The sequence below is a fragment of the Psittacula echo genome (genome assembly GCF_963264785.1).
Source record: "Psittacula echo genome assembly, chromosome: 4".
Classification (NCBI taxonomy): Eukaryota; Metazoa; Chordata; class Aves; order Psittaciformes; family Psittacidae; genus Psittacula; species Psittacula echo.
Genome location: NC_137738.1, coordinates 6,567,219 through 6,584,339, shown reverse-complemented (window position 1 = coordinate 6,584,339; position 17,121 = coordinate 6,567,219). Strand labels below are relative to the sequence as shown.

The 17,121-nt window shown below is 46.4% G+C and overlaps 1 protein-coding gene across 1 annotated transcript; it reads left to right on the top strand.

Annotated features, from left to right (window-relative positions):
- Positions 1–2,584: 2,584 nt before the first annotated feature.
- Positions 2,585–16,042, top strand: ENTPD6 (ectonucleoside triphosphate diphosphohydrolase 6). The gene is made up of 13 exons (XM_080615340.1): positions 2,585–2,624; positions 4,530–4,870; positions 5,708–5,784; positions 6,114–6,257; positions 7,312–7,387; positions 10,090–10,178; positions 11,507–11,586; positions 12,499–12,563; positions 12,922–13,023; positions 13,491–13,631; positions 14,375–14,431; positions 15,295–15,407; positions 15,677–16,042. Exons 2-13 carry the CDS (start codon positions 4,612–4,614, stop codon positions 15,764–15,766), a joined length of 1,293 nt encoding a protein of 430 aa, XP_080471466.1. The 5' UTR covers positions 2,585–2,624; positions 4,530–4,611; the 3' UTR covers positions 15,767–16,042.
- The last annotated feature ends 1,079 nt before the right edge of the window (positions 16,043–17,121 follow it).

Below are 17,121 nucleotides of genomic sequence, written 5' to 3'. Positions count from 1 at the left end.
GAGCAAAATATACTTCCTAGGCCAATTCTAGAGTGCTTCAGATTTGGAACTTATTGTCACACAATACCTTTAGCCTGAAACCAACAAATAAATCCTGGAAGGCAAAAAGTTCAGACCACAGAAATTGTTGGAGCATGATCAGAAAAGCCAAGACAGAGCTGGAAAAGCAAAGCAGTCAGTGGAGTGCCTAAATGTGAACATGGCAAAGGCATGTTTTGGCCCCGGTTTCCTCAGAATAGGAGGCTTACAGGACTGGATTGCCCACCTGCCTCTCCAAACCTATTGAATCAGTTACTAGCTTCAGCCACAATTGCCAGAAATGTAAATGTTTCAAAGATCCCAGACTGATTTGGGCTGGAAGGGACCTTAAAGCTCAGCCAGTTCCAACCCCCTGCCACAGGCAGGGACACCTTCCACTAGAGCAGGTTGCTCCTAGCCCTGTCCAACCTGGCCTTGAACACTGCCAGGGATGGGGCAGCCACAGCTTCTCTGGGCACCCTGTGCCAGGGCCTCAGCACCCTCACATCGTCTTCCTGATGTCTAACCTTAACCTCCCCTTTGCCAGGTTAAAGCCATTCCACCTTGTACTCTCATGATGAGCTTTAGATCAAGCTGCCATGATTCATTTTTATGAGTTAGTAAAAAAAATGGTAGGTATCCAGAGGAGACAGAAAACATTTATGCATTCCCCATAGGAAAGGAACTGCCAACTCAGCATTAGTAGGTTTGCCCATGGCCCTCTGCCTAGGGACAGATGCAGCTCCACAGAAGCCACGGTATGTGCCAAGTCCTGCCTTGCTAGAAATTTTTGGGAGAAACAATGAGGAACCATCAAAAGAGCAGCAGGTGCCATGTGGGGTGTTAGGTACATGGCGGGACTGCGGAGCTCCCTGTTCTGCTCCGGGTGTGGGGAGGATGTGGGGACCGAAATCACAGCAAATGCTGCAAGTGTGGGGTTTGCAGAGAGATAAAGGGGTTGTGGGACTCAGACCTGTAGGGAAACAAGCTTAATGTTCAATGAACACCACACTTTCTGCTACAGGTCAGCACTAGGTATAATTTGTTCTGAGATGAAGGGAGAACAAGTCCAGAGGAGGGCCATGAGGATGATCAGGGGCTGAAGCACCTCCTGTATGAAGACAGGCTGAGAAAGTTGGGGCTGTTCAGCCTGGAGAAGAGAAGGCTGCGTGGAGACCTCATGGCAGCCTTCCAGTATCTGAAGGGGGCCTACAAGGATGCTGGGGAAGGACTATTCATCAGGGACTGTAGTGACAGGACAAGGGGTAATGGGTTAAAACTTAAACAGGGGAAGTTTAGATTGGATATAAGGAAGAAATTCTTTACTGTGAGGGTGGTGAGGCACTGGAATGGGTTGCCCAGGGAGGTTGTGAATGCTCCATCCCTGGTGGTGTTCAAGGCCAGGTTGGATGAGGCCTTGGGTGACATGGTTTAGTGTGAGGTGTCCCTGCCCATGGCAGGGGGGTTGGAACTAGATGATCTTAAGGTCCTTTCCAACCCTAACTATTCTATGATTCTATGATCTTGGATGGGAATTTGTGGTGCTTGTTTAGCTGCTGTGACCTTTCCTCTGTATTTTCAAGCATATTTGAGTCCTGCATCCAGCTCTGGGGCCCCAGCACGAGAGGGACGTGAATGTATGTGAGAAAGGAACAAATGTAAAACCTTTAGAGCCATCCACACTCCACCCCAGGGCCCCAGACGAGGCAAGGGGGTTTGAAGAACAGCCTGAGAACTGTTCCCCAGGCACATAAATCGTGCTTTTCACAGGAGGAAAAAGAAACCCAACCAGCATTACACTCCTGTTCTCTGGAATATCTCACCCGCACCGCAGCACTGTTCAGGAACATACATGCAAGGTATTTCACCTATGAGAAACAAATACTTTACTGTTCTGCCTCGTCCCTGCAGAAATGATGTGCCTGATAAAATAATGCTCTCTATGGGCCTGCCCTGCTTTTGCTTGAGGGCCTCGTTTCCCACAGTCTCCGGGAGTGAAAAAGGAGAAAAGGAAAAAACCCCTCTTGTTTTGCTGGCTCTTCAATTGCATCTTTTAGCAACTGGTGACAGGAGCATCTTTCATTTAGGGTTGGAAAGCATTATATTCCCAGGGAAAGCAATATTGATCATAGAATCCCAGACTGGTTTGGGTTGGAAGGGACCTTAAAGCTCATCCGTTTCCAACCCCCAGCCACGGGCAGGGACACCTTCCACTAGAGCAGCTTGCTCCAAGCCCCGTCCAACCTGGCCTTGAACACTGCCAGGGATGGGGCAGCCACAGCTTCTCTGGGCACCCTGTGCCAGGGCCTCAGCACCCTCACAGGGAAGAATTTCTTCCTAATGTCTCATCTCAATCTCCCCTCTCCCAGGTTAAAGCCGATCCCGCGGGCAGCCGCAGCCTGTCCTCACGGCTCACACCAGCCCCAGCCCCGGGGCTCAGCCCCGCGGCCCCCTCCAGCGCGGCAGTGGCCCCCACCGCGCCTGCGCAGAGGGAGCGGCAGCCGCCCCGGGCCGGGGCAGCGGCGTCGCTATGGCGGGGCCGGCGGCGGCGTGAGTGCCGGTGGTGAGGCGGAGCGGGAGCCGCGCTGTGCACCGGGGGAAGGCGGGTGCGGGCCGGGCGCGGTGGCGGGGAGGCGGGGTGCGGGCCGGGCCGTCCGCGCTGCTGGGCCACTCCGGGGCCTGTGCCGCAGCGGGCACCTGCCCTGTGTCAGTTCCCTGGGTGCCCGCCGTCGCCGGGAAGCTTCTCCCTTGCAGCAAATCGCGCCCGCGGGCAAAGGCAGCGGAGAGTTATCCCCGGTTCTCTTCAGCGAGACGCGGGTTTATGCTGGCGGGATGCTGCTCCTCCGCTCCCATCGCGCTGCCAGCCTCCCCTTTCCCTCGTTGGAGGCTTCTGTCTCCTCAAAGGATCATCCGGATCCTGGTGCTTTCCTCCCGTGGCATGTTCGAGCTCTCGTAGCCGCAGTTGAGGCCTTTCTGGCACAGCAACATTGGAGCAGTCACCCCATAGATGTGAAGGGATTGCCGCCCATTTCCTTGCCATGCCACCCCCCCGGTTCCTGTTCCTGCTCCCCTACACTGCCCTGTTTTTCATGCGTATTTGTGCCTGTCGTTTTGCTTTCCTCCATTTTAATCACATTTTGTCTTGCCCCTTGTCGGCACTATACTGAAATCACCTTGAATTTAAATTCCTCCCTCTCACGCCTTCTGCATCTCCTGAATTCATACCATGAACAGATTTACATAAGCGCCAAAACCTTAAATCAACCTCATCAATTGGTTTGCTTTCTCTTCATCACACTATCAAAGAAGGAAAGGTATAATGTGATTTGCTCCCCATAAATCACCACTGACTGTTATTTAATTATGTGAATGATGTTTGATGGACAGAGCCTTGGGCAACCTGCTCTAGTGGAAGGTGTCCCTGCCCATGGCTGGGGGTTGGAACCAAATGAGCTTTAAGGTCCCTTCCAACCCAAACCAGCCTGGGATTCTACGGTTCTGTGGTTCTGTGTAGTGTGAGTGCTTGTTCTTGCCTTGTGCTTTGATGTGGTTTCTTTCCAGGTATTGGATTTGGGGTATGTGTACTGTAATTCCCTGGCTCTTCCATTTTTTGTTTTCAACACTCTTCTTAAATTGTACTTATCCAGCCTCCTGGGACCATCTTCACTGTCCAGGAAGTAACAAAGATAACTGCAAGTGATTCGGGTTGGCCAGAGAGGTTGTGGGATCTCCATGCTTGGAGGTTTTCAGGATGCAGTTGGATACAGCCCGGAGTCCTTTCTTTGACTGGTTGGATGAGGGACCTCAAGAGGTCATCTTCCCATCTCAGCCACTGTATTTAGCTTCTCCGAATTCTTCTTACTCTCTTCCTTCTTAGGCCTCAGTAGCAATGGGGAAAGAAGAGATTTATGCAGCTTCATGTCTTAAAGTTAGCTTTAGATCTCAATGACATGCTGAAGGAGGATGGATATTTTCCTTCTCAACCATTGGGAAAGCAGTGAGCAGTGTCGTAGGTATCCAGCAGCCATGTGGATGCGTGTGATGGTTAGGACAAGCAACATGGGAGATGGGTTTTGCTGCTAGGTCCAGTTTTACAAGTGATTCACAGACTCTTCATTGCCCTACTGGAATAAATGTGGGCGTTTCAACTTCAGCTGCAAGTTTCACTTGGTGAGTTGAGACAGATTTGAGCACTGAAGACAGTAGCTGGTATCTCAATTTCACTCCAGCTACGGAAGGAGCTGCAGGCATAAAGTCTTCTCTTTGGCAGCAGTGGTCGGGCACACCCTGTGAGTTTTTTGTTACCAGGCTGTTTGTTGCAGTCACTTCCTACTTGCTTTGCCTGCCATACCCGTTTTCTTATCACTGATCTAAACCAGTAGTTACGTATTTCACTGGTGCGCAATTGAAGTTCACTCCTGTAAATCCCTTATCAAATAACGTTCATACTCTTAGATCCTTGTAGCAGGTTTAGAAAATAAAACACCTGTTTTCTTCTCTGTTGGATATAGGAGTGATGTGGGAAGCGCCTGTTCTGTGTGAAGGACAAGAAACAAAACATTTGATAAAGGAAAGAAACAAAACATCTGATAAATGGAAGCCATGAAGATGTCAAAGCGGTTCTTTGCTTTTGGGATCTTGGCATGCATAGCTATTTATGTTGCATACATAAAATGGCACTTGGATTCCAAACAAGTTGTTGGAGCAACAGAAGGAGTTGCTGAGAGCAGGGGAGACAAACTGAACCATCAAGCACTGACCACAGAGCTCTCGGTCTTCTACGGGATTATGTTTGATGCGGGAAGCACAGGAACTCGCATCCATATATTTAAATTCACACAGCAGCCAAAAGGTACAGTCTGCTCCCTGCATGGTACATGAACTATAACCTGTGGGGCAGATTACTTTTCTAGGGATTACTTGAACAAACAGTTCTGTCTAGAGAGCCGTCAGGAAGTATGCTGTTATTCAAGCATGTAGGTTTGGATGAAGTTATGAAAACATTCAACAAGGAGGAAATGCTGTAATGTCAGAATGTGATGAAATAGCAGCCCTAGCTTCTTCTACCTTTTCAAGGCTTCTGCCTTGAAAAGGAGCAGCTTTTCATCACACTGCGTGGCAGGAGAGGGGGTTATAAATTCAAACTGCCTCCAAATTTTCACTGTGAGCTTGTTGGCTGTTTCCAGTTCCTGGCAGGGAGTTGCTTCTCTCTGCATTGCCTGGTTTTCTGCATCCTTGGGTTTAGTGTTGGATTTAAACTACAAAACTTCAGTGTTTGATTCAAATTGCCATGCATTGCATTTTGGCTGAAGGTATTGCTGAGAAGTGGGGTGGTAGGGAAGGGACAAAAAAGCTCCAGTTTTCCTCTGGAGTCACAAGCTTCATTTGTTGTGATGTTGTCCGCTCCTCTGTGAAACTCTTCGAGAGAACCCATGTGGATGCTGTTAGTAGGTGATCTGAGGATGCTTTTAAGGATGAACAGTGTGGTGTGTGGTGTAATTGGCCCATGGGAGCACCTTAGGTTTGCAGAATGGGCTAGTGTAATGTGTTTAAAGGTTGGGTGGCTGTGGATAGTTTGTTAGAGGCTGCAGTCGACTTCCATCATGATGTAACTTGTGAGATGATTTTCGTTTTGTGTCTGCAAAATTGTTTGTGCCATTACTTATTTTGGAATGCTGTTTTTGAACAGAGACTCCAAAATTGACTCATGAGACGTTTAAAGCACTGAAGCCAGGTCTGTCTGCCTATGCCGACGATGTTGAAAAGGTAATCTTGTTTCTGTTACCGTAAAAGCACGTGCCCCCAAATCTCCTGGGTTTTATGTGCCCTGCAAAACATTAAATGGCAGAGAGTTCTCTGTCACTCTTTGGAAAACCTTTTGGATGTGACCTGTTGCTGGATGATGCCCATTATATCCACCAGGTGTCATGCTGTAGGAAATACTGAGTTCTCCACCTTCTCGTGACCCCTTGTGACTCTCACTTGTTTCTGTTCCACATTTAAAGTGAATAACACCTCTGATCACGCTTTTGCCCTTCCAAGAAAGGTAAAGAGTTTCTAAGATGCCTTTTGTTTTGTTCTTTCTCTGCTCACAGAGTGGCCAGGGAATAAAAGAGCTCCTGGAGGTGGCAAAGGAAGAAGTTCCAATGGAGCTGTGGAAGTTTACTCCTCTGGTCCTGAAAGCCACAGCTGGCCTACGGTTGCTGCCAGGAGAGAAAGCTCAGAAGTTGCTGGATAAGGTACTGCTTCTTTCAGTTTGCTTTCCAGAAATTCTGTAGCAAACTTTGGTCCTTTCTGTGTAAGGTGCATACTCCTTTATCTTCATGTACATGAGCCATTTCTGTCATTTAACCCTGAGTGCAAATGGGGTTGGGGGCAGAAATTATGTGAGTACAAGCACAGAGGAACGATGACAGCTCCGAAAAAGGCTGGAGATGACATATAACAAGTGTAATGAGATACTCCTAACAGTCACCACAGGCTTGTTCTTACTGGGTTTATTTGTTGGTGGTTTTGACCAGGATGCTGCTATTTTGAGAAGAACTCTATTTGGTCGTGTTATCAGCCTGCTGCTGCAAGGCTGCTCCTTTATATTGATTGTATATAATGTAAATTGTATTTATAGGCATGTAAAATATGTTCAATATTTTAAAATGTTATGTAAACAAAATGTTACATTCTGGTCTTTATGGCTGCAGGAAAGTTTAGGTATACACTAAATGTACTGTTTTTCGAAGCAATAATTGGAAGGAAGAAATGTGTTGTGGTGGAAACCAGTGTTTGTATTGTTCTCTGCTGCCTGCAAACTGGTTTGTTCCTTCCACGCTGGATGTCAGCTGGAACTGCTGTAGTTGTTACTTCAGAGGACTCTGGAACCCTGGGGCTTTGCTACCTCATGTAGGATGTAGTGTGAATGACCTCTAACAGCCAACATGCTCCTGTTAAAAATGCCATTTCCTGGAGCATTTCTGAAAGCCAGGGTGTCCATCTCCTGGGGCTCCCATGCATATATAATACCTTGTGGGTAGCCAGTTGCAGCAAAGTCAGCTGGGTTTGCTTCCCTGCCCATGTTCATCCCTTGTTAATGGCATTTCTGAGCAGTCTTCCTGGCTGACTTTGGCAAATAGCAGACCATGGGCTGATGCTTGTTGGGCTCTTGAACTCCGAAGTGGTGAGCAGCATTCAGGATCTGGCCCAAGAGGAGGAGCGGCTGTGTATAACTGTAGTTTTATAGAACACTTGCTTTCCAGTTGAAAAAGGGTTTCTCTGAGTTAGCTTTTATTTGAACTACAGGTGAAGGAGATCTTTCAGGCTTCCCCTTTCTTCGTGAGGGACAACTGTGTGTCGATAATGAATGGAACCGATGAAGGTAGGATAACCCCTTCTGCAACCGTGGGGATTCCAGTCTCACTGTGACCAGTCCCAGCTCACTGTGGTGGGAGCCCACAAGCAGCAGATTTGACACAGTTTTGATGCTGCTATGTTTTCCAATTTGAAGTCCTGATCTCTGTCCTGATTTTCAAAGCTCTTGAGTGCCGAGCAGTTCCTGTGGGATCACCAGGAAGCCACTGTGCAGTCAGCGCCTCTGGAAAGGTTTCTGAATATCTGCTTGTTGAGACAGCAACTGGCTTTGCACACCCTGCTCTGGACAATGCTTATCAGATATTTCTGGAAATACTTGGAATGCTTTCTGGAAGTATTATTTAATGATAACTAATCTAATGAGTGTGATTGTGAATTCAATCTGAAGAAAAGTTATATGGAAGAAAATATGTGCTGAAGTAACTTGATGCTCATCAAAAAATGATGAGGACAGAACCCAGAATCAGCCTTGATTTCTAATAATTTGAAGAAACACTTCTAAATTCTAAGTAACTAAGTGTTGAAGTGCATTTTAAATCTGCTTAGAAAAGAGACTTTCAAATAGCTGGAGCTGTTTGGAGCTCTTTATGAGTTTCTTTTTTACTGCTTGATGGAAAACAGACATTGTAATTCTTCTTGGTTTGTTTTAAAATCATTAACAGCAATGACAGCCTTGGTTCAGCCAGGGGTTGAACTGGACCGTGTTCTCTAACATGCCTCGAGTTTTAACCACAAGGATATATGTTTAAATTGGTTAACATGAGGCCCACTAATTAATCTAATTTATGGAGAAAAGGTCTATAAGCCAAGAAGAGGACAGAAACAGAGCAGGAAAACCCAAAACACTGAAAAGATGAAAATTCTTAGTATTCAAAAAGAAAGCTGAGTGCCTGACATCGAACAGAATCCTACCAGTGGATGTCTTCCTAGAAAATGAACAATGTGTCAGTCATTTCCATGTCTTTTAGCTAAGGACAGTGAAGCCTTTGTGACTTCCTGTCTTAAGTTTTTGACCTGTAAAATAGAGTTCTCCAGGTGTTTCACATATGGGGCTTCTCTTCCAAATATCACATACGCTCTGGTGTAGAAGGTCATTCTCTGTGTTCATAGCATCTAATCTTGTGTTTTGACAGATGCTAGCAGTTGTGGAAGCACTGGCTTTGGGGCAGCTTGGGTCAGGGGAGCTCAGCACAGCCAGTCCTGTTCACCCTTCTTGCTTAGCTCTCAGCCAGACATCCTTTGGAGACTGTATTAGAAGTCCTCTTTTTGTGAAAGGGGGCGAGGGAGCTTGTGGCAGATGGTCTCTGGTGTCTCTCTCTGTTGTTGGACCACAAGCTCTTGTTTGCTAATTACTTTGTTTAGATGATGCAGTTAAACTTAAAATCTATCTAAACAGATCCTAAACCAGAAAGCCCTTGTGATAGGGCTCCCCACCTTTGGTACTGTCATCAGATAAAGTGGAGTGCTATGATCTAACAGGGTGTCTTTTAAATCTTTTCTTTATTAGGTATTTCAGCCTGGATCACAATAAATTTTTTAACAGGTACGTGTACATGAGCATGTGCATAAAGATGTAACCGATGATGTGGAATTCATACTGGTTTCTGCCCGTGCATGGGATTTGCTCCTTTATGGGGGTGGAGTGGGAGAAAGAAGTATCTGGGAACAAGTCAGCAGTTGGCCTATGTAAGTCATTAGAATTTGGACCATTTACTTGACACAGTGAGGAGTTTAATCCCTTTCCTTAGGTGTTTAATGTTGCCTTTCTTTCAATTCCCTGTAGGGTACCAAAGCATTTTATTCCTTTTTAGAGTCTGCCACCAGCTTTGGCTAAATTTTTAATGTGGGTATTCTGGTTGTTCTTGGCAGCTGTGCAGAGCGAAAGAAAGGGCTATGCTGCATCTTTAGAGATTTATAACTTAGAAATACCACAAATACTTACACTGCTGAGTCAGAAAAGGGTAGCTAAAGGGGAAAAGAAGGAAGCTCAAGCTGAAGCCCTCTCCAAGTAAAGCAGTCTGACCCCCAAGCGCTCTGTTCAGCACACATGGTGTGTGGAGCAATGCAACAAGTGCTCTAAAGCTTTTTTGCTCACAGGATATATCAGAAAGGTCAGAGATCTTAATCAGCAGCTGTCATGATGCATACCGAGGTACTTGGCACAAGCTAGTCTTGTCAGGAAGGTGTATTTGAGGGATCTGAGAAGGATGGGATTTAAATGAGAAGAGAGGTCTGGGCTGGCAAGATCCAAATCTTGGAAGAACTCCAAGATTGCTGAGTCTCAGGGCACTTCTTTTCAGTCTGTCATCCCCTTGGCTGTAGGAATCTGCAGAATATCACTAAGGGATAAGGGAGAGGTGGCCAAGAAAACCACATTCCTCTGTGCTGCAAAGTGGTTGCCAGAGTAGAGTTTGCAAAAGGGTCCTTGCATCCACTGAAAGAATGTTTAGGAACCCAGTAACCAAAGCTGCTGTAAGTAGAGCATGAACAGCCCCAGAGAAATGAGAGAAACTGTCACTTGAAGATTCTCAGGCCACTCGATAAAGCCAAAATAAGCACCCAGCAGGTGATGGTATAATTTAGTCCTGGCTGGAAGCTGAGGGACGGAGTTGATTGTCCTGTTTCTTTACCACTGTACTCCTGGGTTTGTTCCTAGCTGGTTTCTCACAGTGCCCCCCATGGCTTTCTTTGTTCTGTCACACGTTTCAGGTAGCCTAGATGATCCGCAGAAGAGAAGTGTAGGGATGCTGGATTTGGGTGGTGGATCAACACAGATCACCTTCCTTCCACGCACCGAGGTAATGTGATCATGCACATTGCTGGGGAATGCTGGTGCAGTAACTGCTCAGATTGGTTTCCCTTGGAAACAGACCAAGTTTGTCAGTGTGACATGAAGCCACACTTCTGACAGAAAAACCTGTGTCACCTGGGCACATCTGCCTTGTTACAGTCAGTGACAGAGGCATTCACAGCTCCCTGTCAGTCCTCTTACTCCAGCTCCGTGGGTTGGTGATGCATGTCATGAAGTTGCCAGGGCTGCTTTATCTTGAGGGAAAACACAGTGTTCACCTCAGCACCTTAATCCTTGGCTGTCAGCTTGTGCTGATAATAATGAAGAACTCAAATACTGTTAGTGAATTCAGGTCCAAAATGTAGCCTATATTGGGTTTTAAGAACACAGTAAGGTGCCTTCTCAGTCCTTGTTTCTGATTTTCCTGAGTCAGTTGCAAATGAATGCTTTCTAATAACAATTGTTATTATGCATTAAAAAACACATGTTGATGGTTGGCATTTCGGTTTCCTGTTCTGGCATTCGTATAGGTGCTCTGTAAGTTGGAAGCCCTGTGGATGTGACGTTGTAAGGCTCTGGCCTGAGCAGAGATACTGTTCATAGTAAAGCTGCACAAAAGCAGAGTGTTGGGTTGCTGTATCTAGTGTCCCAGTGTGGGCTAATCAAGACACTGCTTTTACAGCAGGGGATGTGAAGAGTCCGGGATGTGGAAGTTCTGGACTTAGAGATGGTGTTAAGATCTGAGCAGCATGAATAGCATCATAGCCTGAGCTTTACTCCCCACAAATATGCCAGTGTGCTGGTGTGCTTGGGGAAGAGGCTGCAAAGTGCTGTAGATAATTACCCTTTCATTTCTCCAGGCCACAGGCTGGTCCTCACTCTGTTCCTTGGCAAGCACAGTGATGTGCTTTTCCTGTGGCTCGTGGAAGTTCACAGCTGAATTCACTTGAGTAGGAAGTTAATGCGTGCCTGGCTTTCATATTAGTTTGCACACTTCTCCCTAGCAGGGATCATGTGAAGAGGCAGTTGTAGCCTCTTGATAAAAGTAGTTAAGAGCTGGAATAAGGATTCCCTTTTAATTAAACTAATTCTTTTATACACTCGTTTGGTGTGAATGCAGATAGAGGTGTAACCAGTGTCGACTCTGTCATGTGAAGACACTGTTCTAGCTCCAGGTTTTGCAGTTGTCTTGTGTATCAGTGGTCAAATCGAAATAGTTGCAGGTTCATCATTTCTCTCTGAATTGGGTTGTTTCATGTTGGTTTGGGAGATTTTGTTGTTGATTGCTGCTGCTGCTGGCAGAAACCTTGCAGTGACATCTTTTTCTGCCTCCAGGCAACTCTCCAGACATCACCAGCTGGCCATACAACTTCATTTCAGATGTTTAACAACACCTACAAGCTGTATTCGTACAGGTTAGTTGTGGGAAAGAGCACACTGTACACACAGAGGCTTTCTATGAAGCCAGTGAAATCTAGGTGTTTTGCTGTAAGAGGTCCTTACAAATGAGTATTGGGAAGAAGTGGAGAAACCTGAGCCACCATATTACTGTGGTAATGAACCTTGGCTGCCCACCAGGTGCCCCCCAAGCTGCTCTGTCACTGTCCTTCCATCAACAGGACAGGGGGAAGAAAATACAACAAAAAGCTCATGGGAGGTCACCTACCAGTTGCCATCATGGCCAAAACAAGAGTCTCCTTAGAGAAGTTAAGTTAATTTATTGCCAACTAAACAGTAGGATAATGAGAAATAAGAACAAAACCAAAAACACCTTCCCCCCACCTCTTCCTCCTTCCCAGGCTCAGCTTCACTCCTTACTCTTCTCCCTCCTCACTGCCAAGTGGCACAGGGGGACGGTCAATGGACTTCACAGTCAGTTCATAGTGCTTTGCCTCTGCCATTCCTTCCTCTTCACTGGCTTCCGCTGCTCCCAGTGTTCTGGGCAGAAGGGAGCAGCTTCTTCCCACCCATATTTGCTGTGGGGTGTGTTTGGGCTCAAAAAGAGTCAACTCTGTATGCCAGAGGCTGTGTGGCCTTTGAGGAGGGTAGGAGGAACATGAGGGGAATGCTTTCAGCATTCCCAGTTTCTTAGGAGTCAGATTACCATTGACAGCTATTGCCTGTGCTTTTTCAAAGATAGATTATCCTTCTGGGGGAGGGTGGTATGAGGGTGGGTTGTCACACTGTTCCCCTTGCGTGCATCAGCTGCTGACTTGAGGCATTTTGCTGGGACTACGTAGAGGAGACTGGCATGTCCCAGCCGGGTTGCCAGTGGAGTGTCAGAGGAAGGATGTTTGTTGTTTACAGCGGCTTTTATTCCTTTGCAGTTACCTGGGACTTGGGCTGATGTCAGCAAGGCTCGCCATTTTAGGAGGAGTTGAGGGAAAACCCTGTAAGTTACGGGCACTGCTCAAGTACTGGCTCTGAGCATAGGGTACATAGTCCTGTTGTGAGGGGAGGAGTTGTCTGTCCCCTTCCCACGGGGCTGAAGGTTCCTGAGTGGAATGTGGACTCCTGTCACCATGGCTGAGTGCATTTGAGACAAGTGCAGGAGGTGACGCTGCTAGATCCCAGAAGACCTGGGTTCTTGCCAGTCTCAGGGGAGGCGGGCATGGGACATCTGAGCTGTGGCTGGGGCTTGAAGGTGCCTTGCTGAGGCTGTGAGACAGAATGGAGCAGGGCTGGGGCTGAGGGGTCTGAAATTAACTCCTTATGGTTTTCCCTGACGTGATTTTGTTTTACTTCTGCAGTAGGAGAAGGGGAGGAACTGATCAGCCCCTGTTTACCTCCTGGCTTCAAATCTGAGTGGCAGCATGGTGAGATAGTATACAAAATTAAAGGACAGAAGGCAGGTATAGTGATTTATCACTCTTCCTATCTAGGCCAGCATGCTATTAGCAGTGTAAATGATACACTCAGCTTCTTGCAAAGACAGTAGATTCTCTGTTTACTGTTCAATCTGGCTCCTCTTGATGTGCTGCTAAAGAGATTCTGCAGCATTTCCCTCTTGTACCATGGTGTCTGTCTGGTCAGTAAAGCTGCTGGTAGTAGTGCAGGTGGAGTTGAGCAATCCCTGAACAGGTCTGTCAGAATCCTTCCACCTCACATGGTGTTGTCCATCTCTGATCTATCACATACTCAGTCCCAACCTGAGGATGGTGAGTGTTCCCACGGGAAGATGGAGATTTCAGTTCTCTGTGAAGAGCTTATGACATGCTATTGTGCAAAAGGGAGCCTGTTTCCTGGCAGATCCTAAGCAAATTGCATGCATATTTAACTCTCTGCCCATAATACGCTGGGTTTCTTTGCCTTCTTTTAGGTGAGCCTCTGTATGAGGCTTGTTCTAACAAAGTGGCAAAGATGCTCTACAAAAAAGTGCATAAAGCTGACGAAGTGAAGGACTTGGATTTTTACACGTTCTCCTACTACTATGACCGTGCAGCAGAGGTTGGTCTCATAGGTAGGTTTGCTCCTGGTTTAGTTTCATTTAAGTGACAAGCTGTGGAAGAAATAATTCACATCAGGATGCTTTGCTAAGCTGTCATGGAACTTAGCCTTTTGTTATGCTGCTGCACAGCACTGGTCTTGACTGGATATTGGATGCTATTTAATTTCTATAGAGAGAGGACTGGGGCTGTGAAATACGACCTGCAACTTCTGGTAATGGCTTTTAAACAAACTGTCTGCATTTCAGAAATCGTTGCATGATTCACTCCACAATCCAAAATAGAAACAGGACCTCATAATGATAAACAAATCTCTTGGACAGGACAGCAGTGAAGTGATCTTGAGCTGTGTGTTTGGCTTCGCAGACCTCTTTGGATGGAATGAGGATTTTTAGATAACTCCACGTGTATTCAAAATGTATCCCTTCTCTTTCCCAGTGGTGTGCTGGTGTGTAGGCTGTTCAGTGGTAGAAAGCAGGTGATAAGATCTCAGGCTGGTTTGGACGAGGTGACAGTCTGTAAACTCTGTTTCTGTAGGAAATGAGGCTAAAAGTTCTGCATAAAACGAGGCTTTACAACCTGTATTAAAACTCTTTTAAAGGTTCTTTTACCTTTAAAGCAAGTGTGAGTTTTGTCATTGATTTCAGTGGCTCAATGGAAATGAACCTTCAAGGTCTCCTTTCCAAACTTTTATGACTTGAATCTACAGTTGCCTTTATACAAACACCTTAAAAGACCACCTTTTTTGTTTGTTTAGATAAAGAAAAAGGAGGAAGCTTAACTGTTGGTGACTTTGAAATTGCAGCTAAATACGGTGAGTGAGACACAATCCAACACACAGCAGTCATTGTGTGTAAATTCATACCAAGGTGGCAGACGGGTGACATGATAAAGATATCAAAACTCTCTCAAGAATTACTACTAAACTTGCTAGTTAACAGCTCACCTGACATCATGCTTTCAGAATTGGTGTGGGGGTTCTCATCCCGTTAGTGTAACCTGTTCTTATCTGGTTTCATTTTACTTCTTGTCTCAAGATTTGTTCCTCAGCTTGATTGTTAATCAGAAAAGGGGTAAAGCCAGCTCCTAGCTTTTGGCTTCATCAGCTGCTGTGAGAACTGCCTATGCAGACTTACAAATGGAAACATCCTTATCTTAATGCCACAGACTCAGGCTTTGATCAACCCGACATGGGGCTTTTTGGGAAACTTTATGATTGACTGAACAATTGTTGCAGTTTTTTGTGTAATTCATCCTGAGAAAGGAAGTGGGGGTTATTTTGCTTTTGTCTTGGTTTTTGTTTTTGTCTTTTTTCCCTTTGGTTTTGTCAACATCTATGGAGTGCTTATGCACAGGAACCATAACATACCTGTGGTTGCTCGCATATTTAAAGGCTTGAAGTAGATAGAAGAAAAGTTGGAGGCCCTTTTCATCCTTTCCCAGAGAGACAGAAGCAACTCACCTGTCTTAGGGGAGAGACAGAATGCCTTCATCTTCCTTCCAGTGTGCCACAGCTTGCGTGCATGTCATTTCAATCCTGTTGTGACAGGTTCCATCACTGTGCAGCTCAACTGACAAAGAGGTGTTTTATGGATTCACTTGGGGTTTTTCAAAGCTGGGTTGATGCCAGGCCTGAGCCCACAGTGTGCATTCAGACACCCTTTTCTTTCTCCTTAGTATGTAAGACCATGGAAATCAGTCCTGGAAGCAGCCCTTTTCTATGCATGGACCTCACATACATCACCTTCCTCCTGCAAGAACTGGGCTTCCCAAAGAACCAAGTCTTCAAGGTGATGCACAGGATGGAGGTGATGCTGGGGAGAGTGGGCAGCAGGGTACTGAGGCCGTAGTCATCATGCCAATAGTTTGCTCCTTGATTTCCTTTCTTAATACAACACATTCTTCGTGACTGGGGGTGAAGGGACACTGGCCTCACAATGGTGATAACCAGTTGTGATAACCTTCAGTACTGTATTCCCCTTGCATGCTTCTCTTTTCTCCCAAAGAATTGTGGTTTAACTTCCTTGCTTTGGTTTTGTTGTTCTGTGGTTTTTTTCAGCTTGCCCGGAAAATTGACAACGTTGAAACGAGCTGGGCATTGGGAGCCACTTTTCATTACATTGACTCACTTAATAGACTGCAGTACTAAAGCTCCATGAAGAAAATCAGTTTTTGGAAGCCCAACATGGTGGGAAGTCAAGTCCCCTCCATCACTAGCTCTTTTTTTACAGTGTGGAGTGCACAGTCTAAAGAATAAGCCTTGATTTGACACCATCTGCAGTCAACTTGCTGTAAACCTTGATCATTGTTGAAGGAAAACCAGGACTCTGCAGGACATCTATGATCTCTATGAGAAAAACACCTTTTTGGAATGTGCCTGTACTATGTGCTTGTACTGTGCTGAAGTCACTGTAGGAAATGGTCACTCCAGAGGGAACTCTTTACCGTCCTGATTACAGGGTGGTTTTTTCCTGTTTGTCAGCAGTTTTCAGTGATGATTTTTATTTCACTGCTTCCGTGTTTGAAGGTGAACTCCTCTGTGTGTGTGTGTGCAAAGACAGTGCAGTTACACAGCTGTGCTGCTGACAGGCTTTGGAATACGCTGTGGAACTCTCAGCTCTGCTTTCTATTTGCTGAACTAGAAAAGCTCGAGACCACTCTAGAAACTGGATATGGACCTGGAGGCATGAATCGGATCCTGCATGCCCTGTAGTGCTAAAGCATCCAGCCTAATGTTGGTTCCTTGGCTGCTGGAAGATGGATGGTGGAAGAGAACATCTGTATTTGCTGGATCTAGAGGAGCAAGGCCTGGGTACAGGGCTCAGATGCTTTTGACAGCTCAGGAGTCGGTCAGGGTAAGATGGATGAACAAGATGCAACCATAAATGTAAACCCTGAGCATGGCTTATTGGATCTCACAGACATTTGTGCCTTGGCCAGGTTGATGCAGGGCCCAGGCTGAATGCATTTACTTGGGCTCTGCTTCCTGCAGACACATCTCACTTTGATAAATGAATGTATCGTGGTCGCACTGAGCCGTGGCAGGGTAGCTGCAATGCACCACTCCAGCAGTGTGCTGTACACGGGCTGAAGTCATCTCAGAGGCCGCAGGAGGAAACATGCTGTGCTCTTTGTAACCTAACTGTGGAATTGTGTTCTATTTGTAGTGGATGTTCAGAGCAGACCCCAGAGGTCTTTTGGGGTGCAGAAGAGCCCAGCAGTGTGTGCCCTGACTGCAGGGCTCACGGCCGCAGCCTTGTCCTTTCCCCAGGGCAGCGAGATGTGGCACGGTGGTGTGTGGTGCTGCATGGGGACGCTTGAACCCCACTGTATGACAATAAAACCCCAATTTAAAATGAAAACCTAGTGGTGGTGGTGGTGGGTTGAGAAATGAGTGCCCTGATGCCATCGCTGTCCCCTCATGCCGTCACAGCCTCTACGGGCCATCCCTGTCATAGAATCACAGAGTGGTTTGGGTTGGGACCTTAAAGCTCATCCAGTTCC